This window comes from Anopheles ziemanni, chromosome 2, assembly GCF_943734765.1.
Source record: "Anopheles ziemanni chromosome 2, idAnoZiCoDA_A2_x.2, whole genome shotgun sequence".
Lineage (NCBI taxonomy): Eukaryota > Metazoa > Arthropoda > Insecta > Diptera > Culicidae > Anopheles > Anopheles ziemanni.
The window spans coordinates 29588245-29612541 of NC_080705.1; the positions used below are offsets into that span (position 1 = coordinate 29588245).

A 24297-nucleotide genomic window follows, 5' to 3' on the forward strand; every position below is an offset into this window, starting at 1 on the left:
GGGGGTGTCCCTCTTTTCGGAACCGCGCTGCTTCCCCGCTGGGTAGTTTGTTGAACAAGCGTCCATCGCGCTGGCGGAAGGAAAACACCCTTATTATATCGGGGACCCCACGGCCTTGGACAGTTTCAATTTGGCCGTTTCTACGCCGTGCTTTCTTCCACTGGATAGGGCTTTCAGGTTGTAAAGCTTTAGCGAAAGCTCACATCAAATGATAGAGCACAAGAGGTTATAGTCGCGAAGAGGGAAGGGGTTGAAGAAATAACAATCGTTGATTCAACAGTGGTTTTCTCTTCAAATATTTCGTCTTCAAAAGTCTTTCGACAAAATGGTGAAAATAATAGGCAAGAAAAGCAGAGAGGGTAGATCCGTTTCTTCCTTCCTTTCCATTTGCCACCTACTCGTTGTTGTTCTTCCTAAAGCCCACTAAACTTCTTCACTCTACTTTTACGAATGCTGTGGCATTGTTTTATGGTGGTTCATGCTCGCACTCCCTTTTCCTTTCTCTCTCCCACTCTCTAACGTTCACATTTAGATGGCCTCTCTTCAGCTCGGGCGTTTCACTCGGACCCGTTTTTCTCGCCAGCGAAAGAATGCTGCCGATAATTTTCATCTCTGGTTTTCCGTTCCCGTCGTCGGAAACTCATTCCGCTTTCTTTCACATTCCTCTTTTTCCTCACAATTACCGTTTCGGGTTCCACACGGTTGTGGGTCGATCTTCTCGGTCGGCGCTGGCAGCACTGGCCCGACACGGAGATCCTTCTTCTAACGCTCGGATAGCGCTAGAGAGAGTAGCCTGTTGAATCACTTTCAAATTCGATGTAGGAAACGAGTAAAAGAAAAAGGTAAATGAAATATGTCAGCATAATCGCGCTCGTTTCCTCAAACGAAGCACTATCTTGCTTTCTCTCGTTTTATACAAAAGCATTGAAGTCAGTTCAAAAAGTCCCACTATTTCGAAAAGCGATACACAGTTGTTGTATAAAAAAGATAAAAATTAGTAGAAACGAATTAGAAAGTAGCGCCCTAGGTACAGCGTCATCTTCACGACGGTTTAGATCCCCGCATGTGGTCACCTTCGTAGATATAGTTGAGACAATGATTTTTTGAAAATTAAATAACCAAGAGCAGTACGAGGTGCCAGGTTTTAATATACCTTCTTCGGTATAGGTTGAAGCATAGCTTTGATGATGGAGATCAACGCGGCCATACGCTCTCATAGATACTTTGGTAAAAGCACCCTGCGTACCCAAGGAGGAGAGAATGATGATGCGAGTGAGTTCCACGTATGTACCGCCCCGTCATTAGAGTTTAGCAATATGAAACTTCGAGGATCGCGGGGGGCTTCCCCCTTTGCAGAGGAAATTTGAACAGTTTTTCATGTTATGTTGATTTTGTTTTGCTGAGCATAACTGATTTAGATGAGGAACAGTGCCGAGAGCTACTTCGCAAAGTGGTGAAGACCGTGGACCACAACAGAAATCAATATAATTTAGAAACAAAATATAATATTGGAGACTTCACGAAACGTATAAATTTTTAAAACAATATAACAAAAGTTAACATGAATGAACAAATTTACAAATTGCAAGAAAATATGCTTCAATTATATAAAACAACAAAATCTTCGAGGAGAAATTAAAATTCCAAAAAACTATGAAAAATTCACATTGAATGTAACATTATCCAACTTTTTTTTCCACTGTTCTTTCATGACCTCATAGAAAACTGTCCATGGAAACATGCCAGTTGGTCGAAAACGAGGCACCACCACCTATATCTAACGGAGCAGCTAGTTATTATGGTTGTGCCTGTTAGCTGCTGGCCCGTTGCGGTTTACCTTTACGGCACTGTTTCACGAGCTCACGACCCCATCCCCCGACTTTCCACCATCGCTTGCTCCTCTTGCTCGTGAGCTTGCGTAATGGACGGCGAAAAGGATACCATCATCGTCATCGCCAGGGCCACTCACGAGTCTCCCCATTCGACGTCGGATATTGCCCGTAGCGAAGGATGTGTCGCTCCCCCTCCCGAACTGCTGGTCGCTTCGAAAGCTCTCTTCCTTGGAGTGTGGACTTAGGTTTGGTGGAGTAACCAACGCACCTTGCTGAGTCGGAAAGAAAAAAGATTCAAATCGATACGAAAAAGCCCCCCCTAGAGGTGCAAAATTTGGGGAACCAAGCAAACGATGCCGAGAGAGAACGAAACCCCGGAGAGCTCGCCGTGAATATCGCATTTCAACACCGCGCGCTTACCCTACAACTGGGGGGCCCTAGCTCGACTGTGTGTGAGTGTGTCGAGATGATGGGATGAAAAAGGGAAAACAAATTGGGGAGCCTTTACTACTATTATTATGCCCAGAGCAGAGCAAACGGGGAGCTTGTCAATGGCGGAGAGCGAGAGAAGCTTGCACTTGGATTTATGGTACACCGTGAACCACAGGCCGCGACATACACATCCACGCTGTGCCGCCTCGAACTCTCGTGGTTCCACGACGGTGCTGCTCTCCGTTGGCAACTCGCTGCTCCACCGCGGATCGCGTAGTGACGACCGCCACCATCCCTCGCGGCGGCCCCCGCCCAGACCCAGCTCGAAAAGTGACGTGAATCGTCGAATGCCGTACGGTGTAACACCACAAACCCCGGAGTCAGTAGTAGTTGTACCGCAAACGAGTGTTGACTGTGTTTTCGCAGCGCGCACAGTGTGTCCCGCAAAGTGGTCCGAGAGCGCGCGCGTTCGGTACGCGAATCAAAACCATCCATCGTATGTACAGCACACGGTACGCCAGTTTCTAACCACCCTGCAACCGGAGTGTTCCGGACGTACGGAAGAAAAACCCTACCTTTGATTCTTCCCGATTCTATTGGTCCTATGTTAAAAACACGATCGTCTAAGATTCTACCGATGGTTTGTGTGTGACCTTGGCTGGCTGCACTCCACTTTCCTCAAAAAACATACGACAGCTCCACCCCAAGATAGGCCACCGGAAGACGATCGATCGGCCGAAACACGTCGGATGCGGGAATATTGATTCCGGATTCCGGACGTGCCACGCCGCTATTCACTCGCAAGATCAAACTTGGCAGGCTTTGGCGGTTGCGATGTAGAGGATTATCTATAGTAGGCTCTGCCGTGTTGCGAAGCAGCGCGTGATGAAAACGAAGGATAATGGTAAAGATTGATTAGGATGTGTGTAGCGAGCGTGTTTTTATTATCCTTCCAGCTCCACGGACAGGCAGGATGGTGTTTCCTTTTTTTTCCCCGTTCAAAAAGTGATTTAAAAAAGCTGCATATCTGGACCACACAAACAACTACCCAGGCTTGTTCTCAAGGTCTTGAGTTTAATTTTATTACCACGGCCGAGAACGGAGAAGCTGTGGATGCATTGATTTTATGACCGGTGAACCCTGCCAGTCATCTTTCCATGCGAGGAAAAACATCAAAATCGGAACAATCGTTATATTGTTCTCTCCGGACATACCACTTCGCTTGGGCTTCTTTCTTGTTTTGCTTCCCGACGGCCGAGGAAAACTTCTCCATGTATCGATAATTTTTCTTCATTTACCATCATGTGCCAACTAGCACCGGGTCGAATTAAAAGTAATATCGAACCTGAATCACAGGATGTGCCTAAGCGACGGAGGTGGAAGCGTACACCCATTCGAGCCGATGATAAGACCGCGAATGAAAACCGAACCGAGCCACACTGCGCCATACGCCGGGTCTGCGCGGTGAAAGTGAGCAAATGGATGGAAAGATAGATTTGTGTGCTGCAAAAATTCGAGTACCCCAATGCCGAGATCACTTCCTCCCATCGTTGCCCAAGAGGGGGGAGACTTATGGGGCATGTCACTAGTTGTTAGCAACTTTTCTATACTGTTTGAGCTACCATTCGTTGAGGAAATTGATGTGCAAACATCCTATTTTTGTTTGAAAGAACCTTTTTTTAACAGCACTGTGTAAAAGAAGCATCCTAAATTAACAGACTAAATTATAACCCACCTTACCTTTCCTGGTACAAATGATTGAATGTAGTAAAAGAAAAACAGTCGTAGACCTCATTGTTTATTCCCTGTACTAATTGGAACAATATTTTGCTCTCATTTTAGATTCTATAAAACCCTCTGCTGGGCTTCGGTGATCGGATGAGAAAAAAGTTCCAACGATTGCAGTAAAAAATAATCAAGTGAACTCCAAACACAAAAGACTAATAGGAGTGGATGTTGGTGTCGTGCAAGTGTTCTCCCTCCTCTCCTAAAACTATGGCATAATCATGCTCCTAATCTCGAAGCAACTTTCGACCGTTTATTTTGCTATTTCACCCGTCGTAAAACCGTTCAATCGTTTAAGTTCATGTGATCGCACGAAGGTGCAAAAGAGGAAACTTGTTCAGCATAAAACAACCGAGTGCTTAGATTTCGCTAAAGAAGTGTCCTTTTGCCGGATCCGCACGCAACTTGTTTCGAATGGTAGAAGAATATTGGTGGTTCCCGGCGATTCTCCTACAACTCGATCGTATCACCACATCCCCGCGCCCTGGGGCACCCACCATCGCACCAAAGTATGCTGAAACCGATCAAAACCTTTCTCACCTATTTGCAGAGAAATGCTAATAGTTCGAATATTTTTGGGTATGTTCTCCGATTTGATTTTAAAGCAGTACTTTGTTCCACTAATGTTTTGTTATCTTTGTTGTAGATTAACACCAACAACATCTACTACGACAATGGGTCCCACGGAGCAGCCCAGGCTAGAGGAACCGATGATGATCGCCAACGAAGATTTGGCGAACGAAAATGGCGACGATCCACTGTACGATCCGCTCGCCCTGGACGACGATTGTCCCGGGGGTGGTGGGCTCACGGTGGAGGACATTAATCCCCACGACGTCAGCACTGGCAGTGAAGCCGACGTTGACGGGGTGGCGAGTGGCAAGATAATACTGGTCGATGTGACCACGCTTACGTCGAACATCATGAACCAATCGGATGAGGTAGAAACGGATGATGATGAAGACGCCGTGGAGCAGGCAGCAAAGGAAGACCTGACAACAAGCGACACGGAGGAGCCCGCTGAACTGCTTACAAACAACAGTTCCTTCAGTGACGAAGCGGGTCGGACGGAAGAGACAAGCCAACTCGTGAGCGATCAATCGAGTGAGTGCGTTGTGCTCGAGGTGGTGGAAGACGATGGGAATGCGATGGAAAGTGATGGCATTCAGGAAACACTGGAATCATCGTCGGTGACCGAAAATGATAGCTTTACAATGGCCAAGGAACAACCGGCTGATGGTAGTGACAAGGATAATGCACTACCGAAAGGCCATACCAGCGCCCCAGATACTCTTGTGTCCGTCGTCTTAAGCCCGGATGTAGATCAACACCAAAAAGATGGAGCGAGTAACAAGCTGCCGGAACAAATACAGGGAGCTCTGCCAAGCGGGGCTGAGGCAGAGGAGGAAGAAGCCAGCGATGGTTCCGATTCCGGGCTAGGATTGGAGCCGTCCCGAAGCGTGAACGCTCCCAGCAACAGTAGTAGCTGTAGTAGTAGTAATAGTAATAGTAATAGTACCAGCAGTAGTAATAGCAGCACCCCACTCGAACCGCAACCGATCAAGAGTAGCCTTAAGCGACGCTCGGAACCGCCGGGAACGACGGGAGAGAGTAGCGCCTCATCATTGGGCCTCGACGACGGAGTAAGCAGAGAAAAACGGCCCAAGAAAGCCATCACGTTCGAAGGCGTAACCGTGTACTACTTTCCGCGCATCCAGGGTTTCGGTTGTGTGCCCTCTCAGGGAGGCTGCACACTGGGAATGGAATTTGAGCACGTGCATTCGAGGTAAGTTTGAAGAGAGATTAATTTTAAACATAGAATAGGCCCTGTCGCATTAAAACCACCGTTGTTAGTCAAATTAGCTTTTGGAAAAATACTCGTTGTTTTTTGCCTTTCACAAGTAATCATTCCTAAACGTATGGTAGCCGTAGCGAAAAAACAGTTAATTTTAAAATTTATACGGATGATGAATTTTTATAGAGAGGGCAAGCACGGTTTTTTTATGAAGAAGGCAAACTTAAAAGCAATTCGCTGCCCTTTTACTTCGAAAACACCCCACCAGCGGTACAGTTACACCCATCAGAGCATCGATAAACTTCGATAATGAATCGATAAATTTCAATTTAGTATTTTTAAACTTTATTAGAAACTGTAAGACTGGAAGACCGATTTGTTTTAGTTATGTTATACGTAATTTGTATCTTTTAAAACAAAAACAAACCAGTTTCGTCTATTATTTTTCGCTTATGAAGTTCAAAAGTACCCTATCGGAGTTTATTGATTTGGCATCGAAGGTTAACGTTGCGCTAATCAAATTTAACAATTATTTTCCAACGTTTAAGGGTTTTTTCATCATTTTTAAGCTTGCTCTACGCATTGAAAAACTGTAAACTAATCTTTCCGACGAAAATAACGGTGTTCAATGATTCTAATGTCTAACATAATAATCTTTCTAGTGCTGTCTAATTTATCTGAGTATTTTGACGCAAAGATGAGAAATAAGTTGTTTAAATTTACTCCAAAAAATCGTCACGCACAATGTACAATATGATGTAACGTGAACTAATTAAAATGGTTTACTTTCCCCCTTTGCAGGCGTCTAACGCTGGCAGAACATTCGTCCGAACAGAGGAAAGTCCACCGGCAGCAGCTGCAGGAATTGAACCCTCGCAGTTCCTCGAGCGACGACACGAGCAGCGAGGAGGAACCGAGCGAGAGCGGTTCGGAAGCTGAAAGCGAATCGTATGGGTTCCTACAACCGGTCACCACCCGGCAGCGGCGTGCCCTACTGAAGGCAGCCGGTGTTCGTAAAATCGATTCTACCGAAAAGGATGAATGTCGGGAGATCAGGACATCGCGCGAGGTCTGCGGTTGCACGTGCCGCGGGTTCTGCGATCCGGCAACGTGTGCATGCAGTTTGGCCGGCATTAAGTGCCAGGTGGACCGACCCAGCTTCCCCTGCGGCTGCACGCAGGAAGGCTGCGGAAATAAGGCCGGTCGGGTGGAGTTCAATCCGGGGCGCGTTCGGACACACTTCATACATACCATCATGAGGCTGAACCTGGAAGGGAAGGCGAGCGAAATGCGTCGACCGCTCGTCGGTGGCAACACGGGAACCGTCAGCAACAGTGTGGTCGACGGTGGAACGTCAGTGGGCGAAACTGGTTACGTTGGAGGAAGTGAGAAAAATTGGTCCAACGGTCCGATTCGATTACAGCAGCCGGGGATGGTTTACGCGGCTGGAATGCTCGGTGTTCCGACGCCCGGTCCTAGTGGCTTAGGAGTAGGTACCGAGGGAGGAGGGTTGGTACCGATGAATCATCATTCCATGTCACCATCGTCGTACCATCAACAACCGTCGATACAAACGCAACATCAATACTTTGGCCCACCACCGGATGAGAGCTACCTGGCCAGTTCGGCATACCATGACTACATGGGAGGCAACGCACAGACCATGCTTCTTGGAGCGGCACCTACTTCCACTTCCGCGATCAACACAACCCCCCAGCACCTTATCGGTGGCCTTATTTCACCTGCTCACACAACGAATCCCGTGGACGTTCATTACGGCTACCGGGATTACTTCGGCGGTTCCTCTTCGGCGCCAACAACTTCAGAGCAGCCTCAGCAGCATTTGCCTCACGGTCAAATATACTACAATTACGCTGGTGGAAGTTCCACCGGGACAAACGATGGAAGCAGCACACTGGACCCTACCTATCGTCATCCGCCGGTGCCAGCAACGACCTCACTGCCACCGATGCACCAAATACCCGGGACAGGCAGTATATCACCTTATCATGCCCAGCAACACACGGTTCCTACCGGTCACGACCGGCAACATCTGGCGGGATATAGTGGCGATGGGGTAGAGGATCTTCCCGCGTCTGCATCAACAGATGCTACTCCTTTGCCCATGTCCACGGTCAGTTCACTCGATACTCCAGATGGTTCACAATATGCCTCTGCAGAGGTACCGTTTCCCTCGTCGAATCGGTCGTTCACTTCCGAGGCAGAACAGACCATTTCCATTAGTGACAGCTCAGCCGAAGGAAACCTTCTCGATAGCAGTGTGGAGGAGATCGGGGACGGAGATGAACCGACGGCAGCTTCCCCATCCCCTGTGATCACCGTCGTCGACGACGAGGATGATGCTGGTGGAAAGCAGTCTCCCCGCGTTTCGGGTGTTGGAAATGACGAAGGTGAAGGGGAATCGGAATCGACCAGTTGCTTCATCGATCTAACTGCACCAGTCGCCGGAAATGCCGAGCGTCTGGAAGCGATTAACGATCTGCTAGCGTCCAGCCGACGTTCCGCATCCCTCGCACCTCGTACGATCGCCGCCGAAGATGACGATGAGCTGCGTGACTTCCGACACTCACCGCTCCCTCCGATGATTTCAATCGATTCCGATGATGAAGACGACGTCCCGAAAGGCGCCGATAGTGACGATGGCGGCGACGCAGACGTTATTGCCGTCGATCGCCCCACAACGAATAGTTCCGACAGCTCGGTCCTGATGGAAAAAAGCGGCCCATTTGTGAACGGCGGTGAAACACTGGCGCACCGAAACGGAACGGAAACCCCGACGCTCATCAACGGTGGTGGCGTCCATCGTTTGGGGGAGGAGCGGGATAAACGACCGCGAGAAACGCTGCTGGTGAGGGCCCGTGCGTCGTACAAAAGTAACATCGCAACAGCACCGACGACGGTGGCGGCAGCGGCGGCGGCGGCGGCGACGGCGGGACTCGAATCGAAACTGGCCAAGACTGATACCATCGGTTCGCCATCGTCCGGTCCGGCATCGCCGGTACCGAGTGAAAATCTGTCCGAAATCATCAAAAACAGCATCGTCGAGACGGCGGTGACGCACTGAAAGTTTTTGTGTTAGGCCGCGTCTTCGGCACACTTTCCAAGTACTGTGGTAAATTTCTTTCATGATTTTTTTTTTTTCGTTTCATGCTAATCGTACATTTATTTAATGTCTCCGGTTTCCGGAGTGGATACGAATCGTTGGGCTGTTGGGAGGTTAGGTTAGTTATGTTCATGTTTTGCTGTCGTTCTTTTGCTAGCCCCTGTTTTTCCTCCACTCCTCCACTAATGTACCGAAAGCTATTATTAAACGGTTCGGTTGAAACTATAACCCAGCTCTTATTTTATAAGGGTTTTTTATTTTCTAATACTGGCAGATCGCTGCTCCACGATCGATTCCGTGTGGGATCATTTCGTGGAGATTCCGGTAGGGATTTTTTCCATCAACATTTTCCGCCTTACCGACTGTTTCGCCACACTGAGCAATGGAAAGATTGCAGGCAAAACTAGCAAAATAGTACACAAAATCATGCGAAACAAGAAACACGTACGACGCAAGGAACGGAGGATATGTCACAATTACTGTAAAGTCATAGTTAGTAGAATTGAAAGGCGAAAGAAGGTGCACGGGAGAGCGGAGGCATTGAATAATGGAAATTGTATCTATAAGCCATTGATGGCAAACTCAAAATCTTTGATCCAAAAGAGAAAGAGGAAAAAAGTTAACCCGCAATTGGAAGATACGCGCCTCGCGGGAATTGTAAATAATTTAACAAGAGAATGCCTGGAAAAACCGAGTATGAAAAGCGTAACAGGAAAGAAAATAATGCCTAAATGTAAGGATAGTCGCACGAACACAACAGTACAGCACAGAGAAATCCTTTTTTCTGGTTCCGGATGGTCATCTCGCGACCTTCCGGAGAAACCACCCTACTTACACTTGCGGAAGGTGGCCCATTGTGTGGGTTTTGCGTGCGATGAGATTTGGAGGCCATCGCTGAGAGAGCCCCGGGACACAAAAGCTGTCGGAACAAAGTGAATGCAGTAAAAGAATGTGTATAATGAACCATAAATTATAAACTAATAAAAGCAAAAATTAGTAAGGAAACATGTAAAAAAGACAAAGGAATATCAATTCTTTACAGTGCTTTCCTGCGAACCACAAGGATAGCAAAGAAAGAAATGATCGTGGTAAAATTTTGGTTTCTTTTTTTGTGTTGTTATTTAAAACAATTTTATTAGATTATTATAATTTGATCAGAAAACTTTTACAAAACGTATGGGAAACGAACTAGAACGTCCATAGTAATGTTATTTAATCCGTAGGTTTAACTGATGCATATCATTTTGTTTTTAAAGGCAATTAATCTTTCAGACATACAAGACTCAATTTGTAAATGTTGAAAGTATTGCTGGTAGAAACAGCACACGTTTTACTTTTTATGTGACTTCTAAAATATCTATATACTGACGGTGGTAAAGTTGTACACAAGCATGATATTTTAGCCAGTAACACATATTTTATAATTAAGTAAATCACTCGATGATCTGTGCGATCTCATCGATCACGTGCCAAACAGATGCTCTCTAGATGTTGGGCAGAAATACCGGAATGGACTCACTTGTCTTGTGGCTCGATTTCTGACGCTAATAAATTCGCAGCCTCAAGTCACCGTGCTTCCTTATCGGAAGGTACTAGATGTATTTATCACAAATGTTGCCTATCACCCGAGAGCGAACACACCGTCCCTTCGACCAACCGGCGATCGCGGTCGGTCGGTATCTTATCCGTTGTTACCTTTCCCTAAATTATTAATGTTCAATTACATCATCAACCCGCGAGAAAGCTTTGGGTGCGATAAGATAAGGCCTTCCAGAGCCGTATACCGTATTGTTTCCGTTTGATTTGCAGTAGGACGCCATCGGATCTGCGTTGCATTAGCGTCACACACAAGGAGTCGTCATCGTTGGCGTGCTCGTCCGTCGTCTTCGGGGCAGAAGCCGAATCACGCCGACCTGGACGGCGGATACGAAGGGGGGGAGAAACTGGTGAATAAAAAGCCACCGAACAAATAACCTCCCCGGCAGTGTGTGCATCGCGATGCCAACCGGGCAAACGAACGGATCATCAAGTCGAACAATTGCGCGATAGTTTTTCTTGCGAGAAGAGATCGAGATCGACGAATTGCGGTCACCGAAAGCGACGCGACACTCGATGCGATTCGGGGCAGTGTTGGGCTGAAAGTGAAAGTGTTCGGAACCGGTAGACCTACCTTCCGCAGGATAATTAAATTCGCAAAAGGACCCGCTAGTGTGGAACTCGGTGAAGCGCACCTTCCAGAGGGTGTTCTGTGAACGTTTAGAAGGGCGTTATATAAATTAAAGTACAGAAAAGAAAGGAGAAATGGCTCCTTTACGCTGGGCGATCGTTAGTGCCGGTACGATATCGCACGACTTTGTCTGCGCCGTTTCGACGTTGCCGGCAACCGACCACCAGGTCGTGGCCGTCGGTGCCCGCGGGCTGGAGAATGCCCGCAAGTTTGCCGAACTGCACGGGATTCCGCGGTTCTACGAGGGTTACGAAGCTATCGCCAAGGATGCGGAAGTCGGTTAGTATGGTTGAATTGCCTCCTGGGGAAACGTTTGACCAAGCAGTTCGTCGCCAAAGAGGACAAAACGTTATTGGCTTCGAAATTGTCCAACGTACAACGTTCACGTTTTAATGGAATCGTGTCAGTTTTAGTTGGGTTGAACTTGAATTTGTTCCTTTTCGGTGCCCATTGTATTATTTCGTAAAGCATGAAAGAATCGTAAAAAAGATCTTGACCGGCATCCGCGTCGAGATCGGGCCGAATTTCGACGGTACGAAATCAACAACCCCTTAAATTTCGGTTGCAAACAAACGCGCCACGAGAGAAAATCCCATAAATAATGCAACTCAACCGCATGTCATTTCATCTCATAACCACCTGCTCATCTCACTAATCTCACTATGTCTCACGATCGTGAAATGATGAACCATCTGCCCTTTGCTTCTCATCAAGAGCTGAGAGAAACGGATGTTTGGGATTTTCCGATTATTCCTCCTGCAAACGCCACCTGCCCATTTTTATTTTCCTTTTCCCTTTATCGCGCCGCAGATGCCGTTTACGTCGGTACGGTCAACAACGCGCACTACGAGGTCAGCCGGATGATGTTGGAAGCCGGCAAGCACGTCCTTTGTGAGAAGCCTTTGTGCGTGAATCGCGGCCAGGCCCGGGTGCTGCTTGAGTATGCCCGCGCCCAGGGCCGGTTCTGCATGGAGGCGATCTGGTCCCGGTTTTTCCCGAGCTACGTGCACCTGCGCGACCGGATCACCCGCGGCGATCTGGGGCGGATCGAGCGGGTTGACGTGCAGTTCGGGTTGCCGCTCACGCACGTCGAGCGTGTGCGCATGAAGAGCCTCGGCGGTGGTACGGTACTCGATCTGGGCGTGTACACGATCCAGGTGGCGATGTGGGCCTTCCAGGCGGAACCAACACGCATCGAAGCGGCCGGTCAGCTAAACGATGAGGGTGTGGACGTTGGCATCACCGCGACACTGCACTTCCCGAACGGTGGGGTGGCCAACATTCGCACCAGTGCCACCGAGAAGCTACCGAACAAGGCCATCGTCACCGGCACGAAGGGTTCGATAACGGTAAGGTTCTTTAAAATCACAAAAAAAAATGAGCCCCACAGAATTTAAATCGCTTTTTATTCGTTCCCTTTAGCTGCACGATTTCTGGTGTCCGATCGAGCTGACGGACATCGACGGTACCATCCGGTCCTACCCGCTGCCAGCGTCCCGTGTTGAGTGCATCCTGCTCAACAGCATCGGACTGCGGTACGAGGCGGAAGAGGCACGCCGGCGCATCGTTGCCGGCGAACTCGAATCGCCCTCGGTGTCACACCAGGACAGTCTGGCCATCGCCGGCGTACAGGACGCCATCCGGAAACAGATTGGCGTGGAAATGCCGGAAGATTACATCTTCAAGAGCTAGTGCTTCGACTGTCCGGATTCGTATTTAGATGTCGATTTCTTCTATATATACATATATAAATATTTGTGAAATATATCTAAGAACAAACGGTAATTACATTTCGATCGGATCTTTGTACTTCTCGTCATCATTGGAGTCGGCGCAACAATATCAAACTCACCGGGATGTCATTTACATTTGTGTCTTGTAACTTCTATACAGTTCTTTATTCTTGGTTTTCGTTTAATTCTTTATCAATAATACACTTTGCATGCAGTTTAATTTCCTGCTTACCGCGTCCACTAGCGACTTTTACAAACTATTAAGTTATCAACTAAATTCTAAACCAAGGATCGGGAAAGTGAAGGAGGAGTTTTTTGTTTTAAAAGAAATGTTGTTTTTCGTGGTTGTGTGTCGCTGGATAACATGAAACATTTTAGCCGATCTGCACTGATAATAGTTTAACGGTTCCTCTTCCCTTTCCCTTACCTCCTATCTGAGACATTGGAGCATTTTGTTTGCTCTTTCCACTTGCTTCACATACCACACGCCACGTCTCCACAATGCTTTTCCTTGTTTCTTGCTTTTACACCTTTCAGTTTTTACTTTAGCTACTAAACTTGACTCGCATCGTTCATCGACAATCGTGTTATTCATAGTAGTGTGTTTATGTTTCTGTTTTTTTTTTACTGTTATTGATAAGGGTTAGCGTAATATAGGTTCACCGTTTGTTTTCTCCACTTTCTACCCCTGCTATTTCGCAGTGTTTTTTGAGGTCCTTTTATAATTGCTAACATTTGTTTCACATCTCCTGCCGGGTTTCACTTCAACACATAAGTCTGTCTGCATCCTTTTGCGGGTTTTGCGGCGAGGGTTTAATTCGTGTTTGTTTTTTGTTTTTCGTTTTCTCTCCCAATGGAGAGATAATCCCAAGCAAATTCGTATTATATAAATCACATTTAAATTAGCAAAAACGCCTCAGATAATTAAGAAAAGAAAAAAACAAAACCTTAATCCTCACACACGCACTACGATGAGAGAGAGAGAGAGGGGATTGTAACGTAAAAGCTATTCATCCCGTTTGGTTTAACCATCTTCTAACCAACTTCGCGGTTCTTCTCGTGTTTCGCAATCCTCTTCTTCTACAGACTACAAGAAATATTTCCAACATTTTTGGCTGGCGATACTTCATGATATAACAATTTTGTGATGGTTTGGAAAGGACACGGACACACACATACAGAAGAACTTCGATAAGACAGCGAATTGAGGTGTATGGAAGAACAACGGTAAGCCAACTACAGACGCATGTTGTTCATGGATAAAGCCATTAAGGATTGGCTCTAAATGTGTACTTTCCTTGCGCGCCAGGTTGGGAAATGGTATTAAGGGTACATGCCACTAATTTTACATTTAAACCGGCTGGGTATTATTTTGTTTCTCAAAAGAGATCGCTCAAAAACAATCAATTTTGAAAAACCAAATCCTTCCCAACTGGGGTTCCAAAAGCTTTTCTTCCGCAATGACTTGCATGCTTTTGCCAGCAATTTCTATTTCACGCTCGTGTCAGAGGTTCTGAAAAAAGTCCTGTCCCTTAATGTGGTCTCCAGCAACTCGAGCTAAACAAGATTGAACATAGCAATAAAAAAATCAAACTCTACACAGTTCCGATGCGAGCTCCTGGGAAAATGGGGAACGCTAATCGCTGCTGGTTTCTCCTGCGGCCATAAATCTTGCATCTTTCCTGCTTCTCATCCCGTTTTGGTGCGTGTGCAGATGGGTAGGTGGTGGTTGTTGTTGTTTTTGTTGGGGGTGCTTACTCGATATCATGGAATTTCAGGATGGCACGTCCAGGAATCTCCGAGCTGGCCAGCTTCTGCACCACTTCGGCGGCCTTTTCCGAGGGAAATACTGAGTGTGGCGGTGGTTCAATCTACAAGAAAAAAAAAATATTTGAATTAGTTTTCGATGTCATAAATAGTTTCGCTAATCAGAATTATTTAAACAAGTAAAACATAATGAAGTAAAGTTTAACAATCTAATGCAATCTAAACTCTATTTTTGTCGATAACATAGAAGATTTGTACATATTATCTTTAACACAACCATATAAAGTACGTAAAAACCCTTGTCGTAAAAAATGTTTGTTTTACAGCACAAGTGCAGTGTTGGACATAATAAATAAGGACTAGTTCAAAATTTGCCTTACAAAACACAAGAGCTCTTTTATAATAAGAATAAACATGACGTACAACTGTAATTTGTCCAAAATACAATTTTGGTGTGCTGTAAAGCTGTTTCAAACTAATCAGTTTTGTTTTCAAACAAACATAAATCGAATATGCTGCCTTTACACCTCAATTCAGTTAGGAGAGTTCTATTCTAGTTTGCTTATTAAAATCTTCTAAGGGTTCAAATAGAAACCACCTTCCGTTCTTACCTCATTGGAAGAAACTAGCTTCACCAGCTGGTGCAGCTGCTCGATCGTGCCGGTCGGGCAGGCCTCGATCGTCTGGCCGCGTTCCTCGGCGCGCTTGCTAAACTTCGGCAGCAGCTTCTCCGCCACCTCGTCGCTGATGAAAATGTGACCACCCTTCGTCAGGCACTGCATCGACCGGTGCAAGCTGCGCGAGGTCGTGCCGAAGTCGATGACGATGTCCACCAGACCGTCGCAGGCGTCGTGTGTGCGCTCGATCAGTTGCTTCTCGTACAGGTCCTCGTTCCACTGGACAATGTTTACCCTGCAATGGTAAGAGAAAATCGACGGTAAGTCGGAGCTAGCGGGAGGTTTTGTTTGCAAGACACCCGTTTCTTACCGTTCGCACTTCTTCGCCACCAGGAAACCCTCGTCCCGCAGGCTGGCGACGGTGATCTGTATCTTGTCCTTGGTGGCCGGTGTGTAGAAGTGTTGCGCTGCGATACGGACCGCCCACAGGGCCAACCCACCCGTGCCCACGATCAGAATCTTCACCTTCTCGCCCGGTCGACTCTTGAGCAGATCGTCCACGATCTTGTGCGCGGCAATGATGGCACTTTGGGCGAGCAGGGCACCGGTCGGCAGCGTGGCGGCCACACTCAGCGACAGCTCGTCCGGGATCGGAATGAGGTACTGCAGGTCCGGCACCACCATCAGCTCCGAGTAGCCGTGCGGAAGGCCCTCGTACGGGTAGATGATCACCCGCTGGCCCACCTTAAATCCGCAGTCCGGTTTCAGCTCGCTGCCGAGCGACTCGATGACGCCAGCCACCTCGAACCCGGGAAACAGGGCGCCATCCCGGACACCCTGGTGCGCCTGCGGATTGTGCTGGATCGCCACCGACGTTTGGTGGTGCTGGGCAGGCACACTGTCCGGACCCTCCTCGCTGATGCTCGAGAAGCTGCCGGCCTGCATCTGCTTCGCGAGCAGCGACAGCGACGTCGTGATGTCGCCCGTGTCCGATAGCTGGCTGCTGATCGACGAGATCGATGTGGACTGGTTCTTGCGGTAGCAGGCGCCCGCGTACACCACCAGAATGCGGGCACCTTGGGCCGGCGTGTCCGGTACTGGTACGACCAGGTTGAGCACGCAGTCCTTTATCTTCGGGGCCGGCGTTTCGATCGACACCTGGCGGATGAGCTTACTCATGGCTGCGTTTCTGAGGCGTGTCGCGGTGTCCAAAGATATCGAACGGCTAGACGTAGACATGGGGCGAGGAGAGAAAGCAGAAAATAATAGGTTAAAATCAAACGATTACCAAACGCCAGATACCGCAAATCCGTTAAATCTCAAACGCTCGTGCAGGAATGATTGTTGCACGCCTTGTTTTCTTTTCCCCCATTTCGATTAAGTAATTCCGTGTGATCCGTGTTTTGACCTTCAAGAACCTTCACACATGCCGACGAGACCGATGACGAAAGAGAACATGTACGTTGGCTCTGAGAAAAAGCAGAAACCCGGCGGCTTCGGTCGACGGAATTCTCACGAACACAATTTCGAACATGACAAACAGCTAATCGCGCGATCTGTCTACCTTTGACAGCTGTCAATGCACCTTTTCTCAATGCACTGCGCTAAGGCTACTTAGATCGCCATCGCAAGTTCGAGCACAATCATTCCGGCAAAATATTTCACTCTCAAGGCCCGTGACGGGGTTAGTTGACCCCAAAACGCGTACTCGGTACGAATTATCCAGCTGGGTGGAAAACCCTACACCGCCAGTTTGATGTGAGTGTTTGTTTTTCACCGAAAATACCCGCCGAATGGTCACGCTAGGAATCGTCAGCTCGGTGTTGGTGTGACAGCGGAAGCCTCCCCCCGTGGCGACTGCTTTTCCGATGGTCAGTTTATTATTAGACATACACCCCGCAACAACAACAACGCGCTGGCAGGATGTAAAACGGTCGTATCATGTAAAACGGTTCGTGTTTCGGTTTTGCCGTCCCACTCTGGGAGAAGCGAATGGACAGTAAACGATCTCTCTTTCCTAGCATGAATTGATCTCAGCCGTTTCTGGGTTTGGGTGGGTCGGCAAACATTGTGGTAACTTTATATCCATTACAAAGAGTTTCTTCGATCATGATCAGATTTTACGAAGATGCATAAAAATTAGTTGCATTTGTTTAAAATGTTATTCCTCAAAATTTTGCTTCATTTTGTTTCACCAATCACCAGGCGCCTCCATGGCACTGTTTTTCCCAGGACGAACAAGCTATTCTATCATCAATAATTTATTGATGCATTTAAGTGTGGAAACCGATATGGACAATTTAGTCAACACTTAATTTATGACACATCCTTTATTCAAACTCAATAATATTTCATTTCAGTCGTTTTTGTCAGATGCTGTTTTAAAATAATGTTGGGTTTGAAAGCTTTACTTGATTAAAAATATTGTAAACGGCTCCAGAGGGTCTTATGCGATTGGTTGCATTCAAAAATAAATATAAGAATTAACAAAGGAACTGTTTCTATATTCTCTCAGGTATTATGGTCTTGTAAATATAATTTGCTAATACGTCTCCAGTTGACCATGACGCATCTTCAAAATACGTGGTTTTTATAGTTTCTTCTTTATGTTTGATGAATGTTGCTACTGTTCTACCGCGGACTGTAAATATTTATATTTGCAATGTTCTTGTGGACACTTTACAGAAGTAAACGAATTAAAAATTTCTGGATTCTGTAAGCATTCTTACAGAGAAGCATTTTCTACGCTGGTTAACATTTCAATCCATATGTTTTCCTGCTTGTCGAAACAAAGAAACTCACATCAAACTCCACTTTCCTCTTCCAAAATCCTGCATGTCAGTTGCAGTGATAATAAAAACATTACCCTCCCATGGACCGCATCAAAACGAACCGGCCTGTCGAATTTCCGTTGTCCCGAAGAGTTCGTAGGTCCAACGTCAATTTCGTTCTTCTTTTTTTATCTATGGCTCATTTGTGCTCTATTTGATTAGATAAGAGCTCGCCTTCGTTACAATAGCGAACGATAAACGAAGATATTATAAGCGTGGTAAGGGGAGAAAAACACTTGCAATGACAGCATCATACACTTGAAGGGGGAAAATATCTATACTTTTCTGCAGTAATGTTTCAAACTGGAGAAAATCGGAGCCTATACGTGCAGCCGAGGAGGAATAAATATTGGCTAAAGTTTCGCTTCAATATCATCAGCACGAATGGCGAACGAATTATCAGTTCATTGCAACTAATCAGGGTCATCATGGAAAGCAAACTGTGACATGTTGCGATTGCGGAAACACTTTGCACGCTGCAACTTTTGCAAACAAAATGCATCAGCAAACCAATCGAGATGAAGAATGTGCAATTTATAATTCCTTGAATAGATGCAACAACCATCAACACACGCTCCGCCGGTTCGATAAAAGAGGTGTTTGTTGCTGGAGAGGCGCCTCGTGGCGCGTGGAAACGAAACGTGGCCTTCTCGGGACACGAACGCCAAAACGGCAAGCAACGAGAGCATCGAGTGTCGGTGCGACATCCGCTCGCAACGGGCGCCACACGTGTCTTAGCTCCCTTTGGCCGGTTTTCTAATCACTTTTCCAGTTTTGCGGGGAAGCCATTAAGGAAACTGTATGCCACGGCCATCGGGTCGGCTTGGGATGGATTATGCAAAAAAGGGGACGCCTTTAATGAGTACCGATAAAATGGAAATTAATGATCATGATCGATATGACCGACGGCGACGTGAGTTGTGGAGTGCTTGCTTCTTGAATATATTTCAAAATGATCTAAAATCAATCTCCATTATCGGTTGGGGAAAATCATTCGATAAAAATAAATTTTGAAAACATTTCGAAAAATTCTAACTCACAATGTCAAATGAACATAAGTTTGTATAATGTTTTTATTGAAAAGAAATGACGCAAAACAATCAATCACCGTTTCGCGACCTTTCCCCAACAATCAACTTGAACCGCGCATGATAACGATGGTAACAATGTCCTCACCCGATTGAAACACTTTACTCAACCTCCCCATTTCCGCGGGGGGTCACTTCCGAAGGGTCACGTGCAGCAGTAGACCGAGCAGAGTGCATCACAACATTGCAACAATAAACAAAACAATCGGGTACCCCACCACCCGCTCGGGGAGGGCATCAGCAGCCAAGGGAAAGCTGGTCATCGGCTCGGGGAGGGCTAAATCGGTTAATTTTAGAAATCTAGTTCAAGCGATTTCGCCTCACCGCTCGCTGGCGTGGATCAGGCCAGCTGCGTACCGTGGATTTACAAAACAAAGCAGTGCGCGCCGGGAGCGGCCAAGATAAGGAAGTGTTGCGAGAAGCTGGTAGCATGCTGTGGAGTACGGTTATCGGCTACCGAGACGAGGTCAACGACGATGTTGATGGCGACAGGAGCGGCAACGACGGTTCGATGATCGTTGTCGGTGCAGCACGTCCAAAGGCCCCGCGGTTACTTTGTTGCGACTGGACGTATCATCTTCCGCAATTGAGAGGGAAAGGAGTATAATATTGATCGATTTAAAAATAGATCACCGAACCATGAGGTAATTTTTTATTTCCATGAACAATTTTAAATGCTCACATGCTTTGTGTTAGCAAACTTTTAAGGAAAAGAAAATTACAAATACTTTTCCATGACGAATATAAATATTGAGATGGTAAAAGAATTTTCATAGAAAAATCATCTGAAATTTGCAAAGATACAACTTTATAGCAATGCAAATAGCAAAGCTCTAGATCCACATGTTTTGTCATAAACAAATAATGTTGAATGAATCACCAAAAAACCAGATTATTTCCATAGTTCGTATTACTTTTAAAACTTATGTAAAATGAAACTAACAGAGATGAAAACCAAATTTTTCATTTAATGTTGATCTTATCTCTCCGACATGTTCTCTTTCCCCAGCGCCCTCGCTTGTCTCGAACTTACTTGCTTACTTGCTTATCCAAACACTTAACCCATTCTTTCTCGATTCCCCGCTAGAGCAAACCCTGCCTCATTATTCAACTTCGCCTGCCAGTTTGTCGCGACGTCTTCGCGACGGTTGAGCGAACCAAATGGGGATTGTTTTTTCGCGTTTTTGGTGCGCCGTTTAAATACAACCACCAACGAAAAATACACTCCCTGGCATCACGGCCACGGCGTACGAATACGAACGCCAACAGTTGCTGCTGCCGGTTGGTTTGGTTTATCGTGACCTTCGCCAAGGGGAGCCGGCCAGAAGAAACGCAACGCTTTTTGCCAAACCACCTCAGCTAGCTAACAACAAGCGTCCCCGACAACAGCGGAAAAATGGACGGGCTTTTGCAGCAAATCCACCGCCATGATAAACTCGATCATATCGATCGGACCGGCGTTTTTGCACGCCTTTCGCCCCGGTTTATCATTCAGTTCAAATGGTTCTTTATGGGTTTTTTTTTCACTTTGTTGATTTTGAGTTCATTGTTTTTGCGAGAAAAAATATCATTGCGGTGTTCATCCTATTCGAATTGTTTGATGTCAAGCAATTAGCACAACGATCTGACGAGGTAGAGAAGGCCAAACAGGAAAAAAGTGCTATTGAAGAATTATCTTTGCCTGCATCACACATCAACAAAACCAATTGTAAAATTATAACAGAAAAATGAATAAAGCTATAGAAGCCAATTTTGCAAATCATTGAAAAACCACATCCATCGATTATACATTCCATATGAAGAAATAAAAACATCATCATCCTAAATAATAATAGAACCGTAATGGAATGCACTTGGTTTTAATTAGCAAAAGAAAAAAAGAAAATCAATCAACTGGCTAAAAGCAATTTACCAAATCAGTAAAACCTCATTCTACATTCCTCACAAACTCAAGCTTGAGTCCAGAAACGTTCGATGTTCTTTGTAGTAAAACATTTCTAGCACAACAACGCTTCTAATGTCCGTCTATTCCCTTGGTCGGTGTATATTTTAAAAACCGGTTTTCCATTCCCATTCCAGCAATGGCAAGTTCGTGTTTAGTTCATGGTCGCCAGTAGAATCGAACCATTCTAAAGATTTCGTTGTAGAAGGAAGGAAGTTCAAAAAGTTGTGTTGAGAACAGTTCAGTTTTGAAAACTATTGCTTACGACAGTTCAATGAATTGTGGAAAACATCATGAAAACACGGACCAGGCTTTGCTATACTGGATTAAACCAAGCAATTGATACTTCTTATGTAAAATGCCATTTGGATTTTTGTTTAAAGGATGATACACCCCTGCCTCAAATTGGGTCAGTTCTGTTGTTTGGTGTTACTTTTACGCACTACAATTTGATCGTTTAATTTCCCGGCACCAACCGGTGAAATGAGGCCATCGGATGACGAATGGCCAATACACACAACACCGCCCCTGCAAACTCGCAGCACCGCAGAAGCGACGGACGGGCGTGAGTGAGTTCAAGTATTTAGACATCTAGCTTTTCCGAACCGTAATGTGAAAATCGCACGCATTTCGATGCTTCCTCGGTGCGCTCAAACACCGGTGGCTTTATTTTTATAAAGAAAACACAACGACCCGCAAACCTCAAATCCATCAACGCGTTATTTTCCCAGCGACAAAAAACCGAACCAGAAGAAAAGTACAAAAACAAACTCGCCCTTTTCGCAACGAACGCGGAGAGAGAACGACGCTGCATTGCCATCAGGTCGATGTACAAGATGATGGCCAAAAACCACCCCACGGACACGGTTCGTTATGTCACTCGATGTTTGTTCGATGGTAGGACTTTGACGAACCCTTCGCCATGGAGGATATGAGAAAATAATTAAAATAATATTTACCCAATTTCTGAGAGTAACAAATTATCCACTTGGACCGCCATTTTGTGCACTATTTGATAACTTTATCTGCCACACACTGTGTGTTTTACACTTGGCACGTAGTTTGTTTTGACGTTTTGACCCTGAGCAAATCACAACTTTTCACTGGAGTTCTTTTCGTTCAAGCACGATTTGAAGCTGTCTCTCTTCGACATAAGTTCAACTCGTTCCTGTTTGTTTTTTGAATTCCTTACACAATTGATCACGCACAGTTTTCCTTTTTATCACGTGAAAAATCTTATTTCTCCTAGGATTCTTGTTTTTTTCTTCGGTCACTACCTCGATGTCCTTGATGTGTCTTCCTTGTTTCTTGCAGAAAATTCCCTACCCCGGAAGGGATAACACTCACACAACGAAAGTGAGGACACAGTACGAATGTGCGTAAGTGTGCGTGCTGTTTACGTTTTTTTGCGTTTCACTGCACACTTTGTGTTGTTGATCTTATGACTCGACCTCTGTTCCTTGGCTTTCCAGGATAACTTCGCTTTCTTTTCTGTAGTGTTTCTTTATTTCGTTGCTTCCCTTTAATTTATTTGGTCTTTTTGCGTTTGTATAAGCTTTCTTTTGTTTCAGTTCGAATTCCTACACATAAAAAACACAAAGTCTGCTGGAATCTGTTTCCTCTCCAAGACGAATGAAAACCGCCCGTCTACACTCTACGTCACTTCACTTTCTTTCTTTCGCCCGGGGCTAGGGAAAACACAGCACACAACTTGTGGCGAAAGTGCGGCACCGGGAGAGAAAGACTCGAAAACTAAAGTCGCCAAACAAAGACTTCCACTGACCACCACCCTTGTTGCTTCTTCCTGTGTTCCTGTGTTCAACGGGGGGGTCCTGCTGAGGGTCCGGTTTTGCGAAGGTCTCGACCAAAGAAAGACGCGACTTAACTCGTTGCTTGCCGTCGAGCGAATGAATACGACGGCCCTTCGGCGGCGACAGGCTGTTTTCATAAAATAAAATAACGATATTTTTATTTTGCTCGCACACACCAACCGCAGCATGGCCACGCAGCAGTTGGAGCTGTGTGCGAGAGGGGTGCGCGCGCACCCCCCGATAGCTAACAACCCCCCTGTGTTTTGTCCACCAATACAAACATAGGGCCCCTCCCGGAACCGGCAACAAGCGCACGTCCTTATGGTGGTGTGTGTGTGTCTGTATGCGCGCGCGCACGCGTGCTGCAATGCCATTTTTCCACACCAATGTTTTGCTCTCGCTCTATAGGCCCCTTTTTCCCTTACTTTCGCCTGTGCCCTTCGATGTGCATAGAAACCCTTTTTGGGTGGTTTATGTCAAAAGCACCAGATAGCACTCGGGTCAGCCTTATTCACCAAAGTAGGCTATGAAGATACCTGTTTTACTATATGCACCGCTGGTGCTGTTCCTCCCAAGAAACCGACGCCGTCAGAACGATTCTTGAGGAGGCGAGACGCGATGGGAAACCGCGAGAAGCTTTCTTTGTTTTGCTACGCGCGCACGCACACTCCAACACCGTCGCGGGCACGCGGGATCGTCCGCTATCAGCCGCTGATCATGCGGCGACCGAGTGATCACCACCAGCAGCGAAGCACGAAGCGAGAAGGTGAAAAGAACGACGGAAAACGCTTGGGCGGGAAAGAGTCCGTTGCGCTTCCGTGGGATGGTGGCGTCACGCTGGAGCGGTTAAGGGGCGGGTGATGGTGGACAATCCGGCATCCGAAACTATGTGTGTGTATGTTTTTGTATGTTAAAGCTGGGAAGAACATCATCCCCCCGCGACAGCAACGTCGACGACGACGACGATGACGACGGTGGAGGTCAAAGTCTTTGCGGCGAACGGTATTGTGTGGTTGTTTTTGTCTGGTAGTTTTCACCTTCTTTCTCCGTTTCATCTGCTATACCCTTCTGGTCGCGTTTCTTCATCGCCACCGTATGCCGCAGGAAGCTGCAACACTTTCTTCGCTTGTACTCAATGCACAGCTGATTGTGCGCCATCGCTTTGGGACTGAAACATGTGTGGCCACATTTGTTCCTGATTTAACTATACATCGTTTTACCTCTAGGTTTAACAAAAAAAAATCCAATTTGCGAAGTTAATTCCGCTGCAGGAAAGGAATAATGCAATGCGTTTACAAGATTTAAAACACATA

General features: G+C 46.4%; 3 protein-coding genes across 3 annotated transcripts; 2 read left to right on the forward strand and 1 right to left on the reverse strand.

The window, feature by feature from the left end:
• The first annotated feature begins 4560 nt into the window (after window positions 1-4560).
• Window positions 4561-8999, forward strand: LOC131293343 (uncharacterized). Its single transcript, XM_058321423.1, has 3 exons — window positions 4561-4628; window positions 4696-5835; window positions 6646-8999. The coding sequence occupies exons 1-3, from the start codon at window positions 4561-4563 to the stop codon at window positions 8927-8929; spliced, it is 3492 nt and encodes a 1163-aa protein (XP_058177406.1). The 3' UTR covers window positions 8930-8999.
• A 2270-nt stretch (window positions 9000-11269) lies between these two features.
• Window positions 11270-12887, forward strand: LOC131284905 (trans-1,2-dihydrobenzene-1,2-diol dehydrogenase-like). Its single transcript, XM_058313767.1, has 3 exons — window positions 11270-11474; window positions 12006-12544; window positions 12618-12887. Exons 1-3 carry the CDS (start codon window positions 11270-11272, stop codon window positions 12885-12887), a joined length of 1014 nt encoding a protein of 337 aa, XP_058169750.1.
• Window positions 12888-14682: 1795 nt separating this feature from the next.
• On the reverse strand, window positions 14683-16491 carry LOC131284895 (quinone oxidoreductase). Its single transcript, XM_058313757.1, has 4 exons — window positions 16267-16491; window positions 15683-16158; window positions 15307-15607; window positions 14683-14799 (listed from the first exon to the last, which is right to left on the reverse strand). The coding sequence occupies exons 1-4, from the start codon at window positions 16489-16491 to the stop codon at window positions 14683-14685; spliced, it is 1119 nt and encodes a 372-aa protein (XP_058169740.1).
• Window positions 16492-24297: the final 7806 nt, after the last annotated feature.

What these genes read in the sequence shown, in the direction of transcription:
- LOC131293343 (XM_058321423.1), top strand. Translation starts at nt 4,561, where the DNA reads ATGCTGAAACCGATCAAAACCTTTCTCACCTATTTGCAGAGAAATGCT. An exon ending in AATAGTTCGAATATTTTTGG is followed by an intron (nt 4,629 to 4,695) that starts GTATGTTCTCCG and finishes TCTTTGTTGTAG; the next exon opens with ATTAACACCAACAACATCTA. An exon ending in TTTGAGCACGTGCATTCGAG is followed by an intron (nt 5,836 to 6,645) that starts GTAAGTTTGAAG and finishes CCCCCTTTGCAG; the next exon opens with GCGTCTAACGCTGGCAGAAC.
- LOC131284905 (XM_058313767.1), top strand. Translation starts at nt 11,270, where the DNA reads ATGGCTCCTTTACGCTGGGCGATCGTTAGTGCCGGTACGATATCGCAC. An exon ending in CGCCAAGGATGCGGAAGTCG is followed by an intron (nt 11,475 to 12,005) that starts GTTAGTATGGTT and finishes ATCGCGCCGCAG; the next exon opens with ATGCCGTTTACGTCGGTACG. An exon ending in GCACGAAGGGTTCGATAACG is followed by an intron (nt 12,545 to 12,617) that starts GTAAGGTTCTTT and finishes CGTTCCCTTTAG; the next exon opens with CTGCACGATTTCTGGTGTCC.
- LOC131284895 (XM_058313757.1), bottom strand. Translation starts at nt 16,491, where the DNA reads ATGAGTAAGCTCATCCGCCAGGTGTCGATCGAAACGCCGGCCCCGAAG. An exon ending in GTGGCGAAGAAGTGCGAACG is followed by an intron (nt 15,608 to 15,682) that starts GTAAGAAACGGG and finishes TTACCATTGCAG; the next exon opens with GGTAAACATTGTCCAGTGGA. An exon ending in AGCTAGTTTCTTCCAATGAG is followed by an intron (nt 14,800 to 15,306) that starts GTAAGAACGGAA and finishes TTTTTCTTGTAG; the next exon opens with ATTGAACCACCGCCACACTC.